General features: G+C 45.5%; 3 protein-coding genes and 1 pseudogene across 3 annotated transcripts; 2 read left to right on the forward strand and 2 right to left on the reverse strand.

The window, feature by feature from the left end:
• Positions 1 to 3,283: 3,283 nt before the first annotated feature.
• Positions 3,284 to 4,182, forward strand: LOC127764232 (E3 ubiquitin-protein ligase ATL41-like). Its single transcript, XM_052289083.1, has one exon. It carries the CDS (start codon positions 3,437 to 3,439, stop codon positions 3,911 to 3,913), a length of 477 nt encoding a protein of 158 aa, XP_052145043.1. The 5' UTR covers positions 3,284 to 3,436; the 3' UTR covers positions 3,914 to 4,182.
• Positions 4,183 to 5,410: 1,228 nt separating this feature from the next.
• Positions 5,411 to 5,980, forward strand: LOC127763450 (RING-H2 finger protein ATL40-like). The gene has a single exon (XM_052288153.1). The coding sequence runs from the start codon at positions 5,433 to 5,435 to the stop codon at positions 5,868 to 5,870; it is 438 nt and encodes a 145-aa protein (XP_052144113.1). The 5' UTR covers positions 5,411 to 5,432; the 3' UTR covers positions 5,871 to 5,980.
• On the reverse strand, positions 5,957 to 9,561 carry LOC127763449 (benzaldehyde dehydrogenase, mitochondrial-like). Its single transcript, XM_052288152.1, has 9 exons — positions 9,071 to 9,561; positions 8,125 to 8,283; positions 7,898 to 8,040; positions 7,334 to 7,807; positions 7,089 to 7,262; positions 6,852 to 6,989; positions 6,632 to 6,769; positions 6,491 to 6,552; positions 5,957 to 6,400 (listed from the first exon to the last, which is right to left on the reverse strand). Exons 1-9 carry the CDS (start codon positions 9,168 to 9,170, stop codon positions 6,127 to 6,129), a joined length of 1,662 nt encoding a protein of 553 aa, XP_052144112.1. The 5' UTR covers positions 9,171 to 9,561; the 3' UTR covers positions 5,957 to 6,126.
• A 1,268-nt stretch (positions 9,562 to 10,829) lies between these two features.
• LOC127763836 (U4/U6 small nuclear ribonucleoprotein Prp31 homolog) lies at positions 10,830 to 15,247 on the reverse strand (annotated as a pseudogene).
• Between the last annotated feature and the right edge of the window lie 9,545 nt (positions 15,248 to 24,792).

Consider the following 24,792-nt stretch of genomic DNA (forward strand, 5'->3'; position numbering starts at 1 on the left):
CATGTCCTATGGATAATCTTTTGTTACCTACTACCTCCGTCCCATATTATTTGTCTTTTTAAGTTTTTATTTGTCAATGTTTGATCATTCATCTTATTCAAAAAATTTTGAAATTATTATTTATTTTGTTTGTCATTTGCTTTATTATCACAAGTACTTTACATATGACTTATCTTTTTTTATATTTGTACTAATTTCTCAAATAAAACGAATGGTCAAAGGTTGCAAATAAAAAGTCAAAAACGTCACCTATTATAAGACGGAGGGAGTAGAAGAGTTATATTGGTTTGGTCTGAATTTGATGTCACACTAGGAGCTAGTTGCAGTAGTTAAGTCTAGCAGGAACAGCGCAAGAGCCATTTTCCTTGGCCTTGATAGGACATGGGAACATCTTTTGTCTTTTGCAGCCCCACTAATTGGACAAGCATAACCAAGATTCCCCCGTCTCTCCTTGTTGATGGAGATGTTGATGAGAGATTGCAGATACAGAGTGAAGCTAGAAGTGCCTAATCAACCGCTCGTATTGGGAGGTGATCATGTACTTTCAAGTTATAATCGCCTGCCAATTAGTACTCTATCTGTGCCATCATTAGTGGCGCTGATCAAAAAATGAGCTAATCGCGAGCGTCTGATTACTTTGGCGGAGAAAAATCTATCAGGGGACGAGAATATTTGACAGGCCTCGCAATCCAAGCATCTATCGGAGTTGCAATCAATCATGTCAGGGAAAGAATAAAAAAGGAGAGAAGAAATTCATTTCCTGACGGCGATTGAAAATCGAAGGTGTGGCTACAGTAAAAGGCGTGCGGTTCGGAGATTCAGCCGCGCGCGGCAGATCAGAGCGGGACGGAGCAACACAGCGTTCTCCATGAGATAAGAGTAGAAAAAAGAACACGCGGAGTTATGGCGAGACGGCGATCGATCCCGCTGGTGATAAGCGGCCTGCTTAATTACGCGACGTGTCAACGAGACGAGGAACTCTCGGGGGGAGAAGAACGGATGAGACGAGGTCGGAGGATAGGAACAAAAAAAAAAAAACACCCAAACGTTGATGGCTTGCGTGCGGTCTCGCTCCGAGCGTGTCGTTGGTGGAGTCGTAATCCCAGCAGCGCAATTTTGGCCGCGTTTGCTTGCGTTGCGCGGTTGCGCCCCCGTCTCGGCCGCGGGGAGGGGATCTTCCGTGGACGCAACCCAATCACCCGACCGTGCTCGTAACGGCCGCATCGCATTGGTGTTTCGTCGCGATCCTAGCGTGGTCGCGCGCGCGGCAGCGAATTTGGGGGGGTGGGGGGTGGGGGGCTGGGTGGAGTAGGCGGCTGGGGCGCGTGGGGGCTGCGTCAAGTGTGCGCCAATGAGGGGGGCGCATCTTGGGCGTCGCTGGTGCGCTTTCCAGGGTTGATCTCCACCCGACTCCTGCTCCGCCATGTTCCGTGTCCGCCAATCGGCGCGCGGATCAAGTCCTCCTCCCTCGCGTGATCGCATCGCCTGCACTACAGCCCCTGAGCTGCGATTCGCTGGCCGATAGGATCGATCGTTTCTGCCACCGACGTCTCTCGCCGTTTCGCCTCGTCTCACGAGTTCACTGCTCCATCGACAGTTCGACACCGTGGGGCTGCTACAGAGGTTTTTTTTTTTTTCGACGAGTACTAAAGTAGTAGTAGCAGTAGAAGAACAGCAGGAGTAGAAGACAAACGGGCCGGAAGTGACTGACCGCCAGTGTGGCCGATCGAGGCCGTTCGGGAGCAGTGGGTACAGCTGGTCCGACGCTTGAACATGGCAGGTTGTTGAGGTACCATGTGGCATGTCTGCAGCACTAGGGATTGCCATGCTTCGAAACGATTTGTCTTGTTTTGCTACTATTGGTATTACTGTATTATTAGTGCAACCCTTTCGTGATCTCACATTGGGCAGCCGTTGAGATGGGGAGGATTGGTGGTACCGTGCGTACGATGCGTGGTAGTGGTAGCAATAGTGATCTGCAGTGCTACGTTTAGACCGTTGTGCATGGCTCTCTCGCCACCGCTCCAGCTGGACAGAGAGAGTGATACTCTCTGCTGATCAGATGCGATTATACGGTTGCAATGTTGCTCCATGTGCCCTGAACCTCCTCCGAGCGAAGAATAGGGAGGACGTGCAAGGAATGTTTCAGGAGTAGTACTAAACTGCATCGCAAGCCAGCCCAGCCTGGCCCCATTTCAGTTGCTGCAAGCCTGCAATCGCGGAAACTCCCAGGCCTTCAGGGCCCAAACACATATGGTACTACACGGGCCGCCCGACTTCTCCGGTGGAGAAAATCGTACTACCTGGCCCAAAAGCTTTTGTCGAGAATTTGTGAGGCAACTTAACTTTTATTATTTCTTTCTCTTTTTTCTTTTCGAATTTACAAGTTACAACGATGGCAGATACATACTGTACATACTTACCCACGCAAACATGCCCAATGCAGTTGACAAACAAGCTGGCTTGATGTAAAAGTACGTATGTACGTCAAACGAAACGTTTAATTTATTAGTGACCTGATTCCTTTTAAATGCCATCTGATCTTAGCCATATCTATCGTTGTATCAGCAAAACATATTCATATTTTTCAACGTAGCTATAGCCTAAGCAATAAGCCTCAAAACAAATCCCCACAAAAGGAAGAAACTCCAAAACAGCCAACCACGGCCCCATTTTTTTTTTAAAGCATGGAAGGCACGCAACGAACACACCACATATACACGATTAAAACGTAAATGAAAAGAAACGGTACCAGAAAACAAGCGTAGCTCTCGCAGTCTGCCACGTCAAAGAGAGCTAGAGAGGTATAACCAGTAACCACCATTAATTCCACCAACCAAAGCGAGTTCCAATCCACGCTGTCGCTCTCGTCGCGGACGTTGCCCAGAGATCGCTTGGCCGCGCTTATTTAGTCGCCAAATCTTCCAAATCCCAAGCGGCTTAGCAGCATGTCGTTCTCAGCTTCTCATTCTCACGCACCGAGCCAAGCCAAGACAGCGTCTGGCATGGACTTGATCGTCCAGAAACTGTTGCAACACCGGCGACTTACTACCTATTAGCAGAGGGAAAAACTCTTTTGTTCCAGCTGTCGAGACCAATTATTTATAAACAATATTGTTAATCAGTTAATATTACTACTAGTCTAACCCAAATATCCCATTAATCACGTTTCTGTCAGAACTGACAAGAGAGCTTCGAAAGGGATCGAACAGGGACGTCGCTTTTAAGGACGTGTAGTTGCATCAGTTTATCAAACGAACGAGATAGGCGTGGGATGCGATTGACCTAGCTTTCAGAACTGGTTGTACCGCCAACTTGCGGCTGCGCGCGGACAAACTCTTCTTGTCCAGTACGAAAGCAAAGGCAAATTAAGCAGCTAGCTGGTTAGCTGCTGCTGCAGTGAAAAGAGGAATTGGGTTTGGAAGAAGCTGCATGCATGGCGGCGGGGGCGACGCTGTCGGTGCTCCTCCTCGTCGCCGGCGTGGTGCTCATGCTCGTGCTGCACGTCGTCGTCGTCTTCTGGGCGCTGCGCCGGGGCGTGTTCCTGCGCGGCGCGTTCCGGGTGGAGGAGCGCCGGGACCAGCGGGCCGCCGGCCTGACGCCCGACGAGATCGCCGTGCTTCCCTGCCACGAGCGCAAGGAAGACGGCGGTGGCGGCGGCGGCGGCGAGTGCGCGGTGTGCCTGGAGGCGTTCCAGGCGGGCGACCGGTGCCGCGTGCTGCCGAGGTGCGAGCACGGGTTCCACGCCCGGTGCGTCGACTCGTGGCTGCGCCAGAGCCGCGTGTGCCCCATCTGCCGCGCCGAGGTGGAAGTGTCCGGCTACGCCGGCAAGCCGGCCGCGGCGGTGGCCGAGGCAAGTCAGGCGACCACGCTGGAGATCGTTACTGAAAGATTGGGAGGCACAGAACGGTAGTGTACTCTAGTGTTTGACTCTTGTTTAAATTTTTACTGGTTGTAAACTTGTAATTAGTAATCCTCGCGTAGTTGCATTTAGGAAATCTTATTGTACAGATCAAATGGGTCATCTGATCAGTTGATCAGCTCAACCATTCTATGAATTCAATTTGATTCATCATGTGGAAGTGGTGCTCCGATCATATCTGTTACACAGGCTACTCGTTACGTCTCCAGGTGCTACACTCCAAGTAACTGTACTTGTTATGTTCAGGCGTTCAGCTTACGTTTTTGTCCAGAAAAGAAATGCGTCAGTTAGGGAAACTGAACAGATATGTGCAGATCACGTCTGCATTTGACCTACCTGAATATGCATTTGCCCCAAAACAACTACCCATCTGCATTGTTATCTGTTACTAATTAATTAATCCAAGCTAGTCATTTCTGTTGATCCCTTGCGTGCCAGGGTTTTATCGGAGAACGAGTCTAGCGAATGAGATGATCGTTAGTCCACTCGGATGCTGGGATCAAATTTCTTTTTAAAAGTCTAGAGGTATCATTCGACTCAAGTTGCAAGTTGCAACTTCTCCCTCTAGCTTGTCCGATGCCACATCGAATCCCACTGAAACGTCAGAAACCGGAGCTCTGAATTCCTCTGTTTCGTCTGTTATCGTCTTCAGCTGAATCTGATTTTGTTTACAATATGCTGGAGCATATTCCAAAATGCATACAACCATCACCGCGCCGCCGCTGCAACCTGTGTATAACTAATTAAACATGACTGCCAGCTGAAACATTATCCCGCAGCAAATTTTTAAAACCAGAAAGTCGTGCGTTGGACTGATCCTTTGCAAATGATCATCAGTACGTGATGTGAACTGTCTCCCAGAGATGTTAATATCCACAGCTTGTGCATTCTTACAAGCATAACACGTGGACGATATGTTTATTTTTCGCCTGACCTGAGAAAGCTCACCGTCGTTCGAGATCTATTAAGCAAGAGGGTAAACCAAGGAGGATGTGCTTACGCTGTTGGGAAACTCAGCAAGGACTAACTAATACTCCCTCCCTCCCATAATATAATGGATTTTGAGTTTTTACTTGCGACGTTTGACCATTCGTCTTATTCAATTTTTTTTGAAATTATTATTTATTTTATTTGTGACTTACTTTATTATCTACAGTATTTTAAGCACAACTTTTCGTTTTTTATATTTAAAAAAATTGAATAAGACGAGTGGTCAAACGTTGCGATCACAAACTCAAAATCAGCAAATATTGGTACTTGATAAATGGTTCAGTTTTCAGATGCCACTAGCATTATTTTAAACCAGTAGTACTTCGGTAGCTAAGCTTGTGATATCACACCTGAACGGCTGAACCTCAAAAGTCAGAACTCGATCAGAAGTCTAAGTCTCATATAGTATATATTTAGGTGTTTTCTCTGTCCTAATTCCTAACTGCTACTGCTCTTCCATTGCTCGAGCCTCGAGGTCTCAAATGTGTGTGAAGTCCATCCGCTTGATTCGGTTGATCGCATGAAAGGAGACAACTCCAACGTCTTCCTCGTCGCCGGCCTCTCGCTGGTGGTCGTCGTCCATGTCCTCGTGCTCCTATGGGCGCTGTGGTGGGGATACGGCCGCTCGCGCCTCGCCCTCGCCCGCGCCCGCGTCGTCGGGCAGCACGACGTGGCGCGCGGCGGCCTCTCGGCGGAACAGGTCGGCGAGCTGCCGTGCCACGTTGTCAAGGAGGGTGCCGGCGAGTGCGCGGTGTGCCTGGAGGCGTTCCGGGCGGGCGACCGGCGCCGGGTGCTGCCGAGGTGCGAGCACGGCTTCCACGCGCAGTGCGTCGACTCGTGGCTGCGCGTGAGCCGCCTGTGCCCCATCTGCCGCGCCGAGGTGGCCGCCAGCCGCGGCAAGGAAGGTGACGCGCCGGTGGCCGAGGCCGCCTCCTTGGAGATCGTCGCCGAACGATAGCCGGCGAGCGTTCTGGCGTTTTGTCACATGTTTCGTCCATTTTTGCAATGTCGGCGACAAAGTACAGGATAATCAGTAACAGTAAGTTTTGTTGTACAAAAGATTTCCGATTTAACCATTATTCATCGCAATCTCTGGCGTTGTTCAGAGACATCACGCTGACAAGTGACAACTGATATGGAAGAGCACGGGATAGCAGTCATAGCACGCAGCAATGGTGATGGGGATGGAGGAGAGAAAGGATCGATTACTACAGCTACAACCAGGCGGCGTCCTTGATAGGCGTGACGACGGCCTTGGTCTGGAGGTAGTTGCGGAGGCTGTAGACGCCCTTCTCCCTGCCAACGCCGCTCATCTTGTAGCCGCCGAACGGGACGGCCGCGTCGAACACGTCGTAGGTGTTCACCCACACCGTCCCGACCCTCAATGCCCGCGCCAGGGTGTTCGCCGCGTCCAGCCTCTGGGTGAACACCCCCGCCGCCAGCCCGTATGGCGTCGCGTTCGCCCTCCGCACCACCTCCTCCACCGTGCTGCACATTGCACGTAAGGTGTTTGTATAAATTCCAGTTGATAATCTGTCACGATCACATGGAATTCGGGGGAATTCTAGTGCTGCAAACCTGAACTTGAGGATGGACTGCACCGGCCCGAATATCTCCTCCTGCGCGATCTTCATTTCGTCCTGCAATAACCGGCAAAACGACATGAACAGATGTTGGGGGAAACTAGGCGAAGGGGTGTGTGAATTGTGATTGCATTACCTCGACGTCTGCAAAGACGGTTGGCTGGATGTAGAACCCCCTGCTGCCCGCCCTGTCGCCGCCGGCCACGAGTGTGGCGCCACTGTCCACGCCCGACTTGACGTACTGCAAGATCTTCTTGAATTGCTCGCCGTCGATCTGATTCAAACAGAGAGGAAATTTTGGGTTACGGGTTGGGTTTTATCGCTGTGTATCTTGAGCAACTGATTTGTTGGTGTACCTGAGGCCCCTGCTCGACGCCTGTCCTGAATGGGTCGCCGACCACACGCTGCAGAGCGCGAGCCCTGGCCTTCTCCACGAACTCGTCGTAGACGCGCTCGTGCACGAACGTGCGTGACCCCGCGCAGCAGCATTGCCCCTGCTCGCCGCACATCGCAGAACATATGACATTTTGTTCAGAGCCCGTTGCTGAAGACGCAATGGCACGCAAAAACGCCGTGCAAATAGCGACACATACCTGGTTGAAGAAGAGCGCGCGGTGCGCAAGCTCGACGGCCTGGTCGACATCGGCGTCATCCATGACGATGAAAGGTGATTTGCCTCCGAGCTCCAGCGTCACCGGCTTAAGGTTGCTCCTTGCGGCCAGCTCAAGCACGATCTTGCCCGTGCCCGTCGAACCGGTGAATGCAAGCTACGCACACGGCCAAAATCCTCAGTAAAATTGTTACAGAAAAGCACCCGTGAGGTTAATCCGATGGTTACCTTGTCGACACCCATGTGGCTGGAGAGAGTGGCGCCGGCGGTCGGACCAAAGCCGGAGACGACGTTGAGAACGCCGTCGGGGAGGCCAGCCTCGTGGAGCAGGCTGGCGACGAAGAGCGCGGAGAGCGGCGTCTGCTCGGCGGTCTTGAGCACGACGGCGTTGCCGCAGGCGAGCGCCGGGCCGACCTTCCAGGCGAACATGAGCAGCGGGAAGTTCCAGGGGATGATCTGCCCGGCCACGCCGATGGGCTCGTGCAGCACCTGCACGTGGTGTGGCCCATCCGCCGGCACGACGAGGCCGTGGATCTTGTCCGCCCACCCGCCGTAGTACCGCATGTACCGCGCCACCATCGGCACCTCCGTCCCCGTCGTCTGCTCCAGCGTCTTCCCGCCGTCCCACGTCTCCAGCGCCGCGATCTCATCGGCGTGCTGCTCGATCAGGTCCGCGAACCGCAGCAACACCCTGCACCGCTCCTGCATGCACACACGCGCAAACTCCTATCATGGCGGTGCACGCACGCACGCCGCCGCACGGCAGCTCGTGGCGACACAGTTGCAACTTACGTAGGCGGTCATCCGCGGCCACGGGCCCTCGTCGAAGGCCCGGCGGGCGGCGGCGACGGCGCGGTTGACGTCCTCCGCGTCGCCCTCGGCCACGCGGGCAATGACATCGCCGGTGCGGGGATCCACCGTCGCGAACGTCTTCCCTGAAGGAGAAAACACGCGTTACGCCTATCGATCGTGAATGTGGACTCGCCGCGGAGGCGTGCTGGCTCGTGTAGCTCGTGTACCTGATGCTGCATCGACGAAGTTGCCATTGATGAGGAGCTTGGTGTACTTCACGTCCACCGGCGGCTGGATCGGCTCCTCAGTGGCTGCGGCGGTGGCAGCGGCGGCCGGTGCAGCGCTGAATCTGTGAAGTGCTCCAGGCAAGAAGCCCCGTGCTGAGCCTGTAACCGCAGCGCAGAGGGTAGGTAAGTACGTCCAGTGAAATGTGTGTATCACCAGTTGCATGTGTGGTATGATTGCTCTCAAATGCTCCATCAAACGGACTAGCAAACTACAGTAACAATTTTGTTTAAGGAGATAATATTGTAACATAAAAGTTCTATTTTCTTATTATTTTTCGTAAGTACATCTCAATCGGAACAAGGAATAGATTCATGAATTAAGTATTTGTTTGTTGGTGCATGACGGGGGGTGTGATCTCCCTCCCAGGAGAGCATCGAACTCGTGAGTCGTGACAGGATGACACTGAAGGTGGACATGATGAGCAGTGGCAAGAAAAAAGGGGGGAAAAGACTGAACTGCTTTTGGTTTATCCGAGTTTTGATAAGGATCCAATTGAAAGCGTCAAAATATCATACACGAGAAAAACAGAACCTCATCTCCACGGCCACTTGGGGAGGAGAGGTCTAACTAACTTTAGTGGCATGACTCACTCATGACGCTACTTACTAGAAACCGAACAAACAGAACAGAAAAGGACAAAGTTCTAGGAAGAAATATTTGAAGACATAAACTAATCTCACTCCATCAGAGACGCTCTCATTGTGCCGAACCGCCGGTCATTTTCATCAGAAAATGAAAGAAAGAAAGAAGGTTCTCACCGATTTAACAGAGAAGAACTTACAGTAAATCCCCTAAACACTCATCGCTCAATTCAAGCGACAGAAAATGTAAACCATTTCTCACCAACTCGAGAACACAAGAAAAGATCCAAGCAGAGATCATCACCTGCTCCAAGGATAGCGGAGTCGCCAGTGGAGGAGGCAGCAGAAGGCCTCGCGATGAGGCCGCGAGAGAGGAGGGAGGAAGCAGCCCTCCTTGCCGCCATGATAAGCTGCAGCCTACCTCCCTGTTGGTGTTGGAGCAAACCTTGCGGCGTGACCAGAAATGGAGGAGTGTGTATATATAGGTTTTTCCTTGTTCTCCCCGAGTTGCATTTCAGTGCAGAGAGGGGGCTATTTAACAGGCAAGTTGGCGTGAGCTTGCTGCAGGGCTGGAGTTTGGCAATGACACATTTGCTGACGACAGGTCAAGATAAGGAAAGAGAAGGGTAGGAAATATTTGGGAAGAGTTAAATGTATCTTTTGCCTTCCATAAAAGAGAATGAGGCTTCACAATCACGGTTTCAAATCAATGAAACTTATGATCAGCCACAATGAAATGAGCTTTCGGAAAACTGGACGATGCAATAACTCTCTGAAGGTAAGTCTGCATTGCTAGTTGTCTGCAACTTGACATTACACTTTGTTTATCAGGCTGTTTTTTTTTTCCCTTTTGTTGCACACGGCAACATGAAAAATTATTCCAGCGGCTGTTATTAGTAAAATCGTTCTCTTCTTATAGCAAGGAATAGAAGTTGTGCAGACAGGATATACATATGTAGATAAGATTCACCGGAACCAACAGCATGACACCCTAGTACGAGAGTGACAGTGCATATGCAAGATTCACGAGAACCAACAGTTTTACGTGCTCCTCTAAGAGGAGTACGACAATATGACAGGACAAGGGATTTTGGTTGCTTCGTAAGAAGAGGAGAGGGAATCCGATTCGGCCACTTCCACAGGATGGAGCAGGCGATAAGCGCTGGCGTACGTTAGACACAGCAACACGCCGATGCTGTCCGTCCCCCACAGCATTCGCGTGAGAACCAAGCACAGGAGAGGGGCATGGCCCCGCTATGTTATCATGTACGTGCATCGCGCTGCTGCATCAGCGGTCCAAATGCAAATCACTGGGCGCGAAAGAAACCAAGGGCAGCTGCCTTACAGTTCAGTCGGCCCGGTTTGCGGCCGTAGGGCAGTGTACCCACTAGGCCACACTACCCACCACACAGCGCGGGCAAATCTAGAACATCATACTATAGTTTCCACCAATGTGTGTGCCAAAAAAAAATATTGTTTCCATCTTCTTGGAAGTTAAAATTTGTATTTGTAATTGTTTGTGCCTGGAGTGGACAGAGGCATTGTTTTGGAAATTGTTCTGATTTAGCTCAATTTTGCAATACTGGGTCCCAATCCCCACAGCCCCACTTATCGAAAGCTCTAAACATGCCATCATAGCTTTCATAAGCCTCTGGGCCAGAAACTCAAAACTCAGGAATTCATCTCTAACTCCTACAGATTTCTAGATCAACCACAGCGCGCAGATTGTAAGAATCAAGGTCGCAGCTTATGCGTGGCCAAGAGGCAGTAGCGCAACCTCAATTAGACAAGACGAAAGGACAACTTATCACGGTATCAGTGAAAATCGAGTGATAATTGGTCACCCATATGGATGCAGACATGCAGCGAGGACCATCAGGGCAAACAAAGCTGGGCCCTGATGATAAAGATACATTGGCTTGTAGCCTAGCCTAGTATGTCTTCAGATGAAAAGAGGCAATAGGCAACGTCCAGGACCTGATCACTAAGAGTTGGCACCTCACTGTTCTACAGCCATCATGGTCGTTGGATAAACTAGATAAGAGCACCATCGAGGCCAAAACTGTGGGCGCCCGAGCACACAGAATCAGATAGTCAAGCCAGTCCTTTCATGGTATCATCATCAATGGGTGTGGACAGTGAAAAAAAATGACCAGACAAAATTGCATAACTAACTTTTGCTCCTTTTTATCCACTAGAAACAGTTATGTGATTATTTAGGCGATGATAGTGCCAGGAACGAATGTAACACATCTACTTGCACAACTAACAATAGCCTGAAGAAACAAAAGACCCATATCAACCGAACACCATAACCATGGCATTGCATAGTTTAAGGCTTTTATCTCAACATCTTGTGAGTGAAAGTGTGATCGGGAAACGGTAAGAACCAGATTTTCATGGGCTCACACCCCTGGATTCTGAATTTCTGATGACTGAATGGGGATGGCATCTTTTCCTCTGATACTTGAAAATGTCCCAACATCCGAAAAATAAGTGCTTTGGGTTCCACTGACAGAATGGTCATTGTGCACCAGTGGATTTGAAAGCTCCATTCCCTGAAGGAAATGATAGCAATAGTCAGACATGAAAAGCAAAAGGATTTTTTATGCTATCTAAACAACAAAAAGGGAGGCCAAGGTGATTTACTAACTGATCTACTCCCTCCGTCCCATAAAAAATCAACTTCTGGCTATGAATCTGGACAAACGCTACTTCCAGATTCGTAGCTAGAAGTTAGTTTTTTATGGGACGGATGGAGTAGTGAGTAGTGACTAGTGTGTGCCTAGACAAGTGAAGAGCATACAAAACAAGACATGTAACATAAACCCCATAAAGAGTTTGAGGTTATGTAGCGAACCAACTTTCAATAAGGCAAACGACAAGATGGCTCCAGTTCAAAGCAAGAACTTACTTGGACTGGTGTAAATGCCAGAGTTGATGTTAACCCCGACCTTGACTCACTCCTGTCACAACTCCTTGCCTTGAATCTGGTATCAAGAATAAATATAAAACAAAAGTAATAAGGTAAAAGAGGATCATGTGAAAGGAACAAAACATTTTTAACGCGTTGCAAACAATGAAAGCAAGTATGATGCAGAATAAAGAACGGTTGTGTTCACTACAGAATGTAAAGAGTGACTGAACTCATCATATGATTCATGAGAACAAGGTTTGAACTGCCTGGTAATTTTAGAGAAACATATATAGAAGTGCGGTAAGTGAAAAGAAGGGGAGAAATATCCATCATGTATCCTATGAAAAGAAAATATTTACATAGCAAAGTGGAAAGAAGGGACAACGGAATGTTTCTTTCTGGCTGTTTTTCCTATCAAACATAATGCAGTTTTTGCATTGCGCTAGCATAGCAAACCAGGTTCATAGTTCTCTATATCATCCTATGCCTTATCATTTTAAAAGTAAAATGCCAACAAATAATGACAAACAAAACTGCTCACCGTTTGGCAACCTTAGCAGCAAGTCTGCTTTGGCCAGCTAAGAGACGTAGTTTCCCACTTCCTGCTTGTCCAAGCAAGCCATAACCTTTCCCTAAGCCATCACCTAACAACAGAAAACAAATAGAATAGGCAAAAAGAAAAATTAGATGCCAGATTCAGCCATGCTGAAACTAAACAAAACACCAGTCTGGTGTTCATCCATAGTGTAACTAACCTAATGAGCTCTCCTCCGGCACACCAAACTGCATCCGATTTGCCAGCTTCATCATGTCAGTCTGTGCATATCTGCAAATCAAGTTCCCAGACAAGACAAACAAGTAACATAATCAGATAACTAAACACAGTTTTTTTCATGGGTTTTCACATTTTGATAAAGTCTGAAATAGCTAACCTTTCTTTCATTTTCCGGAGCCGACAACCTCCTCTCTTCTTTTTGGGCATACAATCTGGAACAGGAAGTGGCTTTAGGATCTTCGCAGGTGGTAATTCTTGCAACTTTTCAATCTTTTTACAGATTTCTTCTAACAAGCTATGCCCAGCTTTTCCAGTTGGATCCCCTCTTATGGAATCAATCCTTGCTGCTACTGTTGATTTTGCAGATATAATTCTACATGCATGAGTTCTTAAAGATGGAATTGTGCTTTGAAATACTTCAGTTTGTTCAAGATAACCAACACGAAACTGGGATGCTGCAGTAGAAAATCCAGACAGATTTTTCTTCTTTGCACCGAGAAGCTGCAAATTACAAGAGGGCATTTTTGCCAATGCTTCCAAACCACCAGCAGCTCCCATCAGTTTTGAAGCAACAGCACTCCCAACAATTGCAGAAAGGTTTGGTGCGATACATCCCATTCGACTCTATAAAAAATCAAGAACTTTCCTCTTTGCTGCATCAAGAGTAAGAGTCTATCACATGCTTTGATTGTTTTTACCAAATTCTCTTCAGAAAGAGGCTCCTTGCTAGCTATTGAATCGGTCATCATAATCCACATTATGTCTGCAGATGGCAAAATATCTTTCAAATCAACACAAGTTAAATCCATCTCATTTCCAATCTTCTTGACAATGCGGGCATAATCGATTGGGTGGTGAACGCGAGACTCTAGTAGAGGAAGCTTTTGCTAGTACTTCTCCCGTATGAAATTGTAGATGATAGTGATCTCATTATCGATATCTACTAATAAAGCATTGGAATCAGCAATAAGTTGATGTTCCAAATCTTCTGGCAATATGCTTGTCCCTCTGTGAAGAGCATCTTCAATTTTCTGAGAGTAGACATGTGAAAGTTTCTCAGTACATTGGCCTAACGAAATGAATGACACGATAACCTTCAGAGTTTGAGAACTGATATTACAAGAGATGAAAGAATAGACACATTACTGCTCACAAAATACAATAGTATTACTTTTCAGTACAGTAAATTGAAGAAGTCAACACAATTGTTTCATGAAAAACAAATTGCATATTTGTTTACTTTACACTCTAAGATCCACCCAGAAAACTTTGTTAAAGAACTATTCAGCACGAAAACCAACCGGGAGTGTGGAAAATAGTAGCAGTACGGTTAGTATGACAGGCTCAGTTAAAAGGATCCAGCACATGAAGTTCTTATGTTAAACTGTTTGACTTATGCAGTACTGGGAAACAATGGGCAAACTCATTAGTCTCAGGCAGCCTTAAGCCATATACAGCATGATTATTCTTTTTGAAGAAAGCAAAGAAGAAGGCACACATGCAGGCATGCAGCTTGAATATTACAATTGTAGATTGTAGATAAAAAAAAAATGGGTTGTACACATTCAGTTACTTGCATAATGTCGTTATAACGTTGAGTCTTATGAAGCTCTGAGGCACTGTTAAGATCATCGTGATTAAGAAATTCACAGCAAGGCATGCCACCATCACCATCTTCTTCCATATTTCTTGCCTCTTCATCTTCGCCTTCCTTAAATAGCACCCATAAGTTAAGTGCACCATTAAAACATCACTATAGCATACAATTCACTACATGTAATAGAAATCAACTCACGGGATAGGCTTCATTGTCCGATAACTCATCTAAGTCGGCCAAGAAAGAATCAGGAAGACTGGCCTGAAAATTTGCATTAGTTGGCACCTTTTAGTTAGTTGACACACTATGAAAAACAGAAGAGATGCATAACAGAAAGTTGACTCTGGAAGCATCAACATTGATTGCCACCAGGATAATTGGACAAATGAAAATACATTCATTTAACCATCCCATAACATGATTGCTCTATCAATCCAACAGTGATACTATTCTGATCAATCGTGTGGATCTGTGGAATACACAAGATTATGATATCCATACCTGTGCGCAAGATTCTACACCACAGAAACCTCCCTCCTCTGAAAAAAATATGATATATGAATCTACAAGTATTCCCCACGGGCATAAAAGCCACCAACCTTTCAATTCAAATGGATATTAATTATTAAGAGTTATAGCTCCTAAATTCATCTATCCATAATAAGCTAACATAATACGGTTACTGGGTAGGTCTGAAGTAGAGGAATAGCTACAGTTTCTCCACATAATTTCCATAAACCAGCCATCCTTGACCACACTAGCGAAATCAGCACCCACCACTGAACCAAATTTTGCCACCAAGGTTAATATTAATTCAACAGCATGGAATCTGCAGTAGCCTAAAGTCCTAAACCCCAACCAACGAATTTAAACGTAATCGAAGCGGAATTACGACTCAAGTTCCTCGACTTAAATCGCGATTCAGCGGTAACGCCTCGAAAAAAGAGTACGAGATGCAACCTAGAAAGGGGCATCCGCGATCGGGGGAAGGGTATGATCTACTAGAAGAGGAAATAGCAGCGACCATGCGAGATACGTAAGTGCTTGGAACTCACCATGGCTGGAGGCCGGATCTCCTCGGTGTCGGCGGCGAGAGCACGGGGCGACGCGGGGGCGGGACGGCGGCGAGGGCAGCAGAACGCCGCGACTAGGGCACACCTCCCACGCCGTACGCGCGCACGGCTCCGGCGAGAAAAAGGTTTCGGAGTTCGAACGGTCGGTTTGATTTTGTTTTATTTACAGCTTGTGGAGTACTCCAGTCCTCAAGCAAGTTTAACGGTATAGCCCTGGCTCCAATTTACTTATAGCCAATCTAATAGCCAATTCATAAAATAGTTGCTTACTATACTATTAATATATGGTCCCACCTGTCATACACACAATGCGTCTTAAAGTCCGCGCTGCAGCGGGCTACATATCTGTAGCCCGCTGCTCTTATCGGTAAAAATCAAGTTTAATTTGATATATTAACAAATAGGTAGAACCGAGATTAATTTGATAAATTAGCATATGATTTAGAATTTATTTTTCGAGCCTACTTAGGAGTTTATCCAACGGATTTTAATTTAAAAAATCAGAGCCACATTATTTGATCAAATTAGACAGATTCATTTTTATTTCTTTTGCCCTTTTTTTTACCGTGTCCACATAATCGGATTCTTTTTTTGCCCGGCTTTTTCACTAGATTTTTTTCGCCTAGTTTTTTCGCCTGATTTCTTTTTTTTTAATCGGACCGATTCTTTTTTTATTTTTTTCGCCCGATTACGTTTTTTTAAATTGGACCAATTCTTTTTTTTATTTTTTTCGCCTTTTTTTCACGGAATTGGATTTTTTTTCGTCCGTTTTTTTTCTCCCGGTTTTTTCGCTGATCCGATTTTTTTCGCTGGTTTTTTTCGGACGACGGAAGCACCTTTTTTTTTTTAAGTATAGTAGAGGTAGAGATAGAAATTTTTTAACCGCGTCACATATAATTCCTTTTTCTTTGAAATTGGACAGATTTTTTTTCGCCCTTTTTTTTACCGCGTAGACGGAGTCGGATTCGTTTTTCTTTTCCCTTATTTTCGCCCTTCTTCTGGATCGGACATATTTGTTTTTTCTTTCCTTTTTCCGGTTTTTTCACCCGTGTTTTTTTGATCGAACCGATTAGTTTTTTTTTCTTTTTATCGCCTTTTTTTTACGTTTGGTTTTTATTTTTCTTTTTACGGTTTTTTTGGATGGGACCTATCTGGTTTTTTTCTTTTTATCGCCTTTTTTTTACGATTGGTTTTTCTTTTTCCGGTTTTTTCGCCCCTTTTTTTTAATCGGACATATTTGGTTTTTTTCCTTTTTCGCCTGGTTTTTTTGACAAATGATGAAAGCACCTCTTATTTTTTAAGTAGTAGAGATTAAAATATGTTTACAGCTGGCTAATAGCCTGCTACCGTACCTGCTCTCATATCGCGAGTCTCGCGACTCCATGTCGCTGTGGAGCGTGTAAAAAGAATCGGATACGAGCCCATGTAGTTCGAGCACGAAAACAACAAAAAGTAAGTATGTGGAAGATGAGATGCGGTAGTAACGTGTGATTAATTGAGTTTTAATTATTATAAACTTAAAAATAAATTAATCTGATATTTTAGAGCAACTTTCATATAAAAAGTTTTTACACGAAACACACCGTTTAGCAGTTTAAAAATCATGTCACTAGAATCTAAAATTTCATCCAACAATTTTTGGACATTCGAACGCAGTCATACTCTCTCCATCCACAAAAGTTACACAAATTACTTTTGTCACCAAGATCAAAAATAAATTAAATCATCTTAGATGTTATAAAATCAATAAGTGAATGCAAGCATACAACCATAAGTATTTAGATGACTCCTTGATCCTCATCAAATATTTAATTTATCTCTTCATTTAAGTCTTAAATGCATAAAGACTATAACTAGAAACAACTTATTTAGAAAAACTCAAATGTGAAATATGTCTAACTTTTATGAATGGAGGGAGTATTCACGTATCGCCCGACTTTTTAAGTTAAAGCGGCCGTAAAACCACGATTTTAATTAAGAAATTGGAGTATTTAGTTTTACTTAGTACTAGTATGTAGTTGTGCTCATTTATACTGATAAAGTAACATAACGTATACTTTAAGGTGTTGTCTTTTAGAAAAAAAATGATAGTAATATCCATACAATATGCCTTTACCATCTTAATAAAATATTTTTTAGATTATTTTACTTCACATATCAAGCTTAAACGGGTTAAATCGTAATTCTTCTTTGACAATGTTGGAAGCGTACCGGGATTTATTCCTGTTGGGCTTTCTAGGTCCAGCCACAGCCCATGGTGATAGTAAAACTGGGCAGGTCAACTCTCCTCTTTTTTTTTTTTTAGAACTGCCAGCATCTCTTTCATGATGGGAATAAGTTCACTCGCCGTCCCTCAAATTTACACCGAGATTTGTTAAAGTCCCTTACCATAAAACTAGAAATGTGTACCTCTAAACTATGTAAAACCGTGCATAAAAGGTCCCAAGGCAGTATAGAGACTTGGTTTCGCTGACGTGGCATCCTAGTCAGCAAAAATAATTAAATTTAATATGTGGGGCCCACATGTAAGTGACAGAAAATGGTGTGGGCCCCACATATCTCCTTCTTTCTCTTTTTTCTCCTATCTTCTCTCCTCTCCGGCGCAGCTTTAGATGGGGGAGAGGCAGCCGGCGGAGGCGTTGTAGAGCGGGACAGGCACTGACGAATTGGCGGAGAGCGCGGCGTCGGAGATGCCGTGGCAGAACGACGAGGATTGGACAGTGGCTGTGGCGGCGGCAGCGTAGCAGGAGGAGTGGCCGAGAGAGTCGTCCAGGCACGACTCCACGTCCACGAATGTCGGCGCCGAGCGCGAGCACGTGTACGCGGGTCAGCAGCCGTGGCGCGCCGCTGCCCATGGCATCCGCCGCTCCCTCCCCCCTCCCCTCCCCCTCCAGCTCGGCTCACACGCACCTCTCACTGTGCGGAGGGAGAAAGAGGCGACGACGGGCGGAGGAAGAGGGGCGGAGTTGGAGGCGACGCAGTGGGGCGGAGTCGTCATGGCACGTGGGTGTAGAGTCGGCAATGCCGACGACCGGCGCTGCTGTCAAGCCTGACAACGCGCTGCTCGCGAACCACCTGCTCACAACACCGACGACGAGGATGCGTCGGACGGCTGGTATCCCAACGACCCCACCATCACCGACGTGGTTGTGCATCGGCAAGCAGCTCCTCTCATCAGCGAGCCTCCTAGTCTGCTGAAGAATGGCCAAGCTCGTTGTCGCGCCGACCGCCTCATCTCATCCTCTCCCCCCCGCCGCCGTCGTGCCAGCCGCCTATCTCCCCCTCTCCCGCTGTACCCGCTTCGTCGCCGGCCGCCTCTCTCTCCCTCTCCTGCCGCCTCTGTCCCCACTTTGCCGTCGGTCCCCTCTCCCCCTCTGTCATCACGCCCGCTCAAGAAGAGAAAAAGAAAAGAAATGAGAAATGTGGGCATTTTCTCTTACTTACATGTGAGCCCTACGTACTTCTTTTAATTTTTTTCTGATTAGGATACCGCGTCAACAAAGCCACCCATATATACTGCCTTGAGACCTTTTATGTACTGTTTTACATAGTTAAGAGACTTAAAAAAAAATATCGATGTAAAGTTAAGAGACGGCCGCTGAGCTTATTCCTTCCTGATGGCATATTCCCTGTCGCTGGAGGCCTGGACACCATACGAGAAAGCTAGCGGAATCAACTTTTCACCACGCTCCTCCAACGAGTGGATACTTCATACCAGTAGTAGTATATCCGAATCCAATGGGACACGTACCGTACGAAATTGAGTTGTCCCCTCGGCCACCTGTGCGGCACAGCACAAGCGCGGCCCCGTCATACACAGTAGGCCGCCCGCCAGCGTGCCGGTGCGCCGCCACGCCAGCTGCCGCGCACGCGGGCTCACCACGTCTCCCGTCTTCCCGGTTCCGGGCCGTCCCCGTTGCCATGCGTGGCAACGGACCCCGCGCGTACGTGCGTGAGACGCCGAAATACCGTCACGCGCGCGGGCGGGCGGGTCGGTGGAGCCGCGTCCCGCGTGGTGCCGGCGCGAGGCTGATCCGATGGGGAGCGGGAGCTTTGTTCCGCGTCGACGTCGTCGGTGAACGCGCGCGCGCGCGCGAGGCGGGCGAGAGGGAAGCATGGCTGGCCACGTCCCAACCACGGGAGACGGCGACGCTCGACCAGTCAACCGTCGACGCGCGCGTCAATGCCCCCCCGCCGCCGCGGCTGCTTTGCGAACCAGCTAGCTCGATCCCCCCCGACTTCCAAACCACCAAAATTTTAAAAACATGGAATCGGATCAATCGATCGACGACGACACGTTCCTCCTCCCTTAGCTAGAAGCTCCTCATGTCTCACACGACCACTCACTTTCTCAAGAGTTGGACGTTACCGGCCAGAGGTCCATAGCCTAGCAACTAGGATCACACTGTAGTACACTTCTACGACCAACTAAACATGGCTATGTTCGCTTGAGCTGGATGAGAACTTATTCTCTCCGTACGGAAAATAGAGCGGTCTATTAGCGTATGATTAATTAAATATTAGCTTTTTTTAAAAAATGGATTAATTTGATTTTTTTTAAGCAACTTTCGTGGAGAAACTTTTTGCAAAAAAACACACCGTTTAGCAGTTTGAAAAGCGTGCGCGTGAAAAACGAGAGAGGTGGTTGGGAACAAGGGGTTGCAAACGCAGTAGGCACACGACTGACTGGTCGATCGGTCCATCGAATTGATGCTCTTTTCGATTCCACTATCCAAAAATGTGCATGCCAAGTCGTCGTACGTTCAACCCATCGCTACTCGATTCGCTACCAAGCAAGCTACAAATGGGCAACCTGCAACTAGTGATCACTTATTATCCTAACACCATCAGGCTACAAACATGGACACAATCAGCATCAGAGTACTAGATCAAACCATAGGCTGGTCTTAACTAGTCATCACAGGCACATGCACACCAAGCAGCGAAAGGCATTTGGACCCAGCAAAGCCAATCCATGCATTGATTCAGTCGCAGAGATAAGATAGGAGGAGCCCAAAAGGTTAGCGAGGGCACAATGATTCGGTTGCCCTTCAGGGCAGGCGCCACATCCGTCCCCAATGATTATTGACGAGTTAGTTCGCTGTTTTGGCAGCCAAAATAATGGCGACGCTACTCCTTACTTTGTCCCTCTATGATTGAGATCGATCGTACATTCTACACTGCACCCTGTCATGCATGGCGATCTGATTGAATACATAGAAGCGATCCCGTGACAGAGTTTCATACTACTACTGTTTATAATGGATTTCCCTGACATTGATTGATCAAAAGTATAAAACGAAACTGAACGAGTATGACACGATGACATGACCATGGATCCATGTTGATGAGTGCGGTAGCACTGTCAACTTACTTGAGTAATGATCATTAGTCCATTTCGGGCCAGCTCTTCCTGTTCCAGTACTCAAGTAGTGCAATTTATAGCGGCATCTTCGATGCTCTCTCATGTCCGGTTTCTTAGAGCAAGTCTAATATTATAGTCCACAACTAGCTCTAAAAAATATTTATAGCCAATGTAACAACCAATTCATACAATAGTTGCTTACTATACTATTAATATCTGGTCCCATATGTTATACACACATTACGTCTTATAGTCCATGCTACAGCTGGCTACAGATCTATAGTCCGCTACTCTTCTCTCTCTTCCTTTATCTCTTTAAAATATGTTTATAGCTGGCTTATAGTCTGCTATTGTACCTGCTCTTAGAGTGAGTACAACAACAGCAGGCTATAAGTCCTGTAAGCACACATAGAGGAGAGAAGAGAAGAGAGCAAAGAAAAGCGGGCTACATATTTGTAACCAGCTGCAACACGGATTACAATACGTTGTGCGTATATGAGAGGTGAGACCATTAATATATTAATGGTGTAGTATATGCTCATGGGTAACTATTTGTTTGAATAAGTTATTAGATTGGCTATAAATGAATTGGAGCCAGTAGCTGACTATACTATTAAACTTGCTTTACGGGCGCTGGATATTAGAGAATTCGCCTGATTACTCAAAGAAACCTAAATTAGATGATCCTGTAATAAGAGCGAAATTAGCTGAGCATTGTAATCTCATTAGCAAAAATCTTATTGTCAGGTGTCTGCAAAAGACAAAAGAGATACCATCATTAAGACATTAACACAGTTCTAAAGAAACAGCTCACCTACCATTACCAATCTTGTGATCCTGTATTCAACATTTACCTTCCCATCCACCAATCCACGCGGATCACACGTGTGTATACCACAAATAAATGCCAAATATTTCGGGAGGCAGGACAAGAGTGCTTCACCAAGATCAGAACAACAATTGAGCACCCGGCTACGTAACATGCATCCATAATTGATGATTTTCCACATCATGACAAAAGAAAACTTGATAATTCACATGAAGATGTGGCTTGTTACACAGGTCGGGCACGCAAAAAGTCACACCGCACAGAGGCGAAGTAGACTAGTGGCCAGGCTAATATGTTGATCAATGGATGCAATTGAATTTCCTTCTGTTGATTTGCCATTTCCCCCTCTGCAATTTCTTCTTCTGTTATCTGTTTCGTGGACTAACGAAAACTTCTGCCAAGACGGCAAGAACCGTGTGACTTTCAATGCCACCATATTGACATACTACTACATGTATAAAGTATTAAATATAGACTAAAAAAACTAATTACACGAATTGTCGACTAATTTACGAGATGAATCTTTTAAGCCTAATTGCTCCATGATTTAACAATACGGTGCTACAGTAAACATTTGCTAATGATAGATTAATTAGGTTTAATAAATTCGTCTCACAGTTTACTGACGGATTATATACTGATCACCCTATATAGTACTTGATGTGATGTGATACGCTCTTTAGGATGTAAACACCCCCTTACTACTAAGCCGAAATTCTGGGAGATCTGATTAGTCAAGGAAGAAACCTCGCGTGTCGCGTGCGCGCGCGTGCGGCCCAACAGCACGGGAACCGGACGGAGAGGAGGAGGAGGCGAGGAGATCTGGAGATATTCTCGTCGCGGATCGGGGGCTCTCCTCGCGCGTAAAATAATAACAAGAGGAGGCTTGGGTCGCTAGCTTGCTTGGCCCTCGGCACGCACGTCGATCGCCGGGTCCAGGCCGGCGACAGCGACGGCGCGGACGCGCCAGCCAGGCGGCGATGTGACCGGAGCCAGACTTTTCGCCACGTCAGAGCTCCGCCGCGACCGTTCTCGATGGCACCGATGGATGCAAGTATGCAACCGCATCGCTGGGTGATGCATATGTTTTCGCTGGTGATGCATGCATGTTTGACTCCCTAGTAAACCCATTTAACCAACCATCTTATAGGGTGTTTGGAAACTATAAACTAAATTTAGTTCCTCTTACAAAAACATAAGTTCCTACCACAGGTTTTTGTGAGAGGAAATAAAATTTAACTCTACTTTAATCCCTCCAACCAAACACCACCTTACTTACCCGCGAGGCTGAAGTGCTGGTGTCATTGTGGTCGTACGGCTTCATGTACGCATGCTTCACAGTTGATCTGGTCCACTGTAAACTTTTCGCCTTGACCATGAGGAAAGTTACGGCTTTCGGTGCCGTTATTTTGTTTCTGAGCGACTGTTCGCTGCTATCTATTAGTATAACTAGACTCCCCACGCTTTATTGTGAGAATTACTAAATAATTTTAAATATATATTTTTAACAATTAAGTTAGGAGTAAAAAATTAATAGTAATGAAACATGACTGTTTTTGTTATCCCTTGGGCTGATTTTACAATGTATATCAGTACTTATAGTTAAACAAACAAAATGATACACATGCTTTAATGTGAAATATATTGATAAGTATATATTAAATAATATAAAAATCATAGATAGATTTGTTAAAATATTGTGCAAATGATATGAGGGGTGATAATTAGATATGCTTGCATGGGATCCTCCTAATACGCGATCGATCGCCCGCGCCGAGGGCCCGCAATCGGGAAACCCCACATGGGTCGCTCCAGGTTTCCTGTTTTCGCGTTCAGAAAACAAGAAAGTACGTGTGTAAACGGGAAACAACGATGTGTAAACGGGGATCCATAAATTTTAAAAAATAAAAAACAACAAGTTAGAAAAAAAATTTAAAAGAATATATAAAAAATCTAATACTCTTATTTATGTGCATAGACTATACTTATGTATAGACTTTATACCGTAAACTTCGCACGTATAAACTTTATGTATAGAAATACTATATATAAAAATATTTGAATTCAAATTCAAATTTGAATCGGGTATATAAACTTTGACTTATAAACTTTGGGTAAATAAACTTTAGGTGTATAAACTTTAGATGTGTAAACTTTAGGTGTGTAAACTTGAGGTGTACTATATATAAAAAATAATTCAAATTCAAATTTGAATCGGGTATATAAACTTTTAACTTATAAACTTTGGGTCTATAAACTTTGGTTCTATAAATTTTAGGTGTATAAACTTTAGATGTGTAAACTTTAGATGTGTAAACTTGAGGTGTACAAACTTTAGGTGTATAAATTTACTAAAATAAAAAAATAATGCGGTGCCAAAAACGAAACCACTTGAGAAGGGGGCTGATCACGCGGGATTATGGGAAACGGAAATCGGATGCGGTTGCCAAAAACAAAAACTTCTATCTGATCGCAGTCCAATCCCGCACGCGATCGATCGCTAAATATCCTTTTCGGCTTGCATGTTGATTTGTATAATTAAGGGCCTGTTTAATTTGATGCCATTTTCAACCTTACCAAATTTTAGTAAAGTTGCCAAAAAAATGGCTACATTTAGTTTACTGCCAAATTTTGGCAACTATATAAAAAATCCTACTAAAATTTAGGCAAGTTACCAAAATTTTTGTAACTATGCCAAAATTTTGGCAATGCCAAAAATTGGTAAGGTTTTTTTGGCATCAAAGTGAACAGGCCCTAAATAAATTATAGATGATGTTGTATGTTTGCATGAGATTAAATATGTAATTATTGCTAGTGATGATGTGGCATGGTTGCATGTTAAGCTTTAAATTTATTGGGCTATAACTTTATAGAAAGTATAGATACTATATTAACACTATAAATGATTTTAACCTTTTGTTATTGAGAGTAAATTAATAATTACAAATATAGTGATTATTAGGGTTAAGTTTGTTATTTATGTTTCTTTTTTTTGGCTAGATCGATATGTGATTATCCATTACGCTGCCCTCGCTCATATTTCATCGAAAAAACAAAAAGGAGAACAAAGATTTAGTCACTGCTAAATACACCTAATTTTTAACAATAATATCCCTCCATGTTTCTACTACCCCTACCTGAGGTGGCAATATAATAGATATGAACCCTTCGAACAAATGAGACTAACGATTTAGATTACTTTTTACTACCAGTAGAGAGCACCATAATGTTATTACAAATTACAAATTATTATGGCTTACTAACTTTTATATGGTACATTTTTATACAATTTACTATATATAAGTTTTCCAATACTAGTTTCTTTTCTTTAAGAAACACATTACAAATGCATGGGCTCATAATGCACGCATGCTCACCCTACTCTTATGGAATAACTCTGGAAAATTGTGCCGGTATATCTTGAAATTGATGATGTTATCACCATGGACGACTGGCTATCAAATGGATAT

This window comes from Oryza glaberrima, chromosome 2 (assembly GCF_000147395.1).
Source record: "Oryza glaberrima chromosome 2, OglaRS2, whole genome shotgun sequence".
NCBI lineage: Eukaryota > Viridiplantae > Streptophyta > Magnoliopsida > Poales > Poaceae > Oryza > Oryza glaberrima.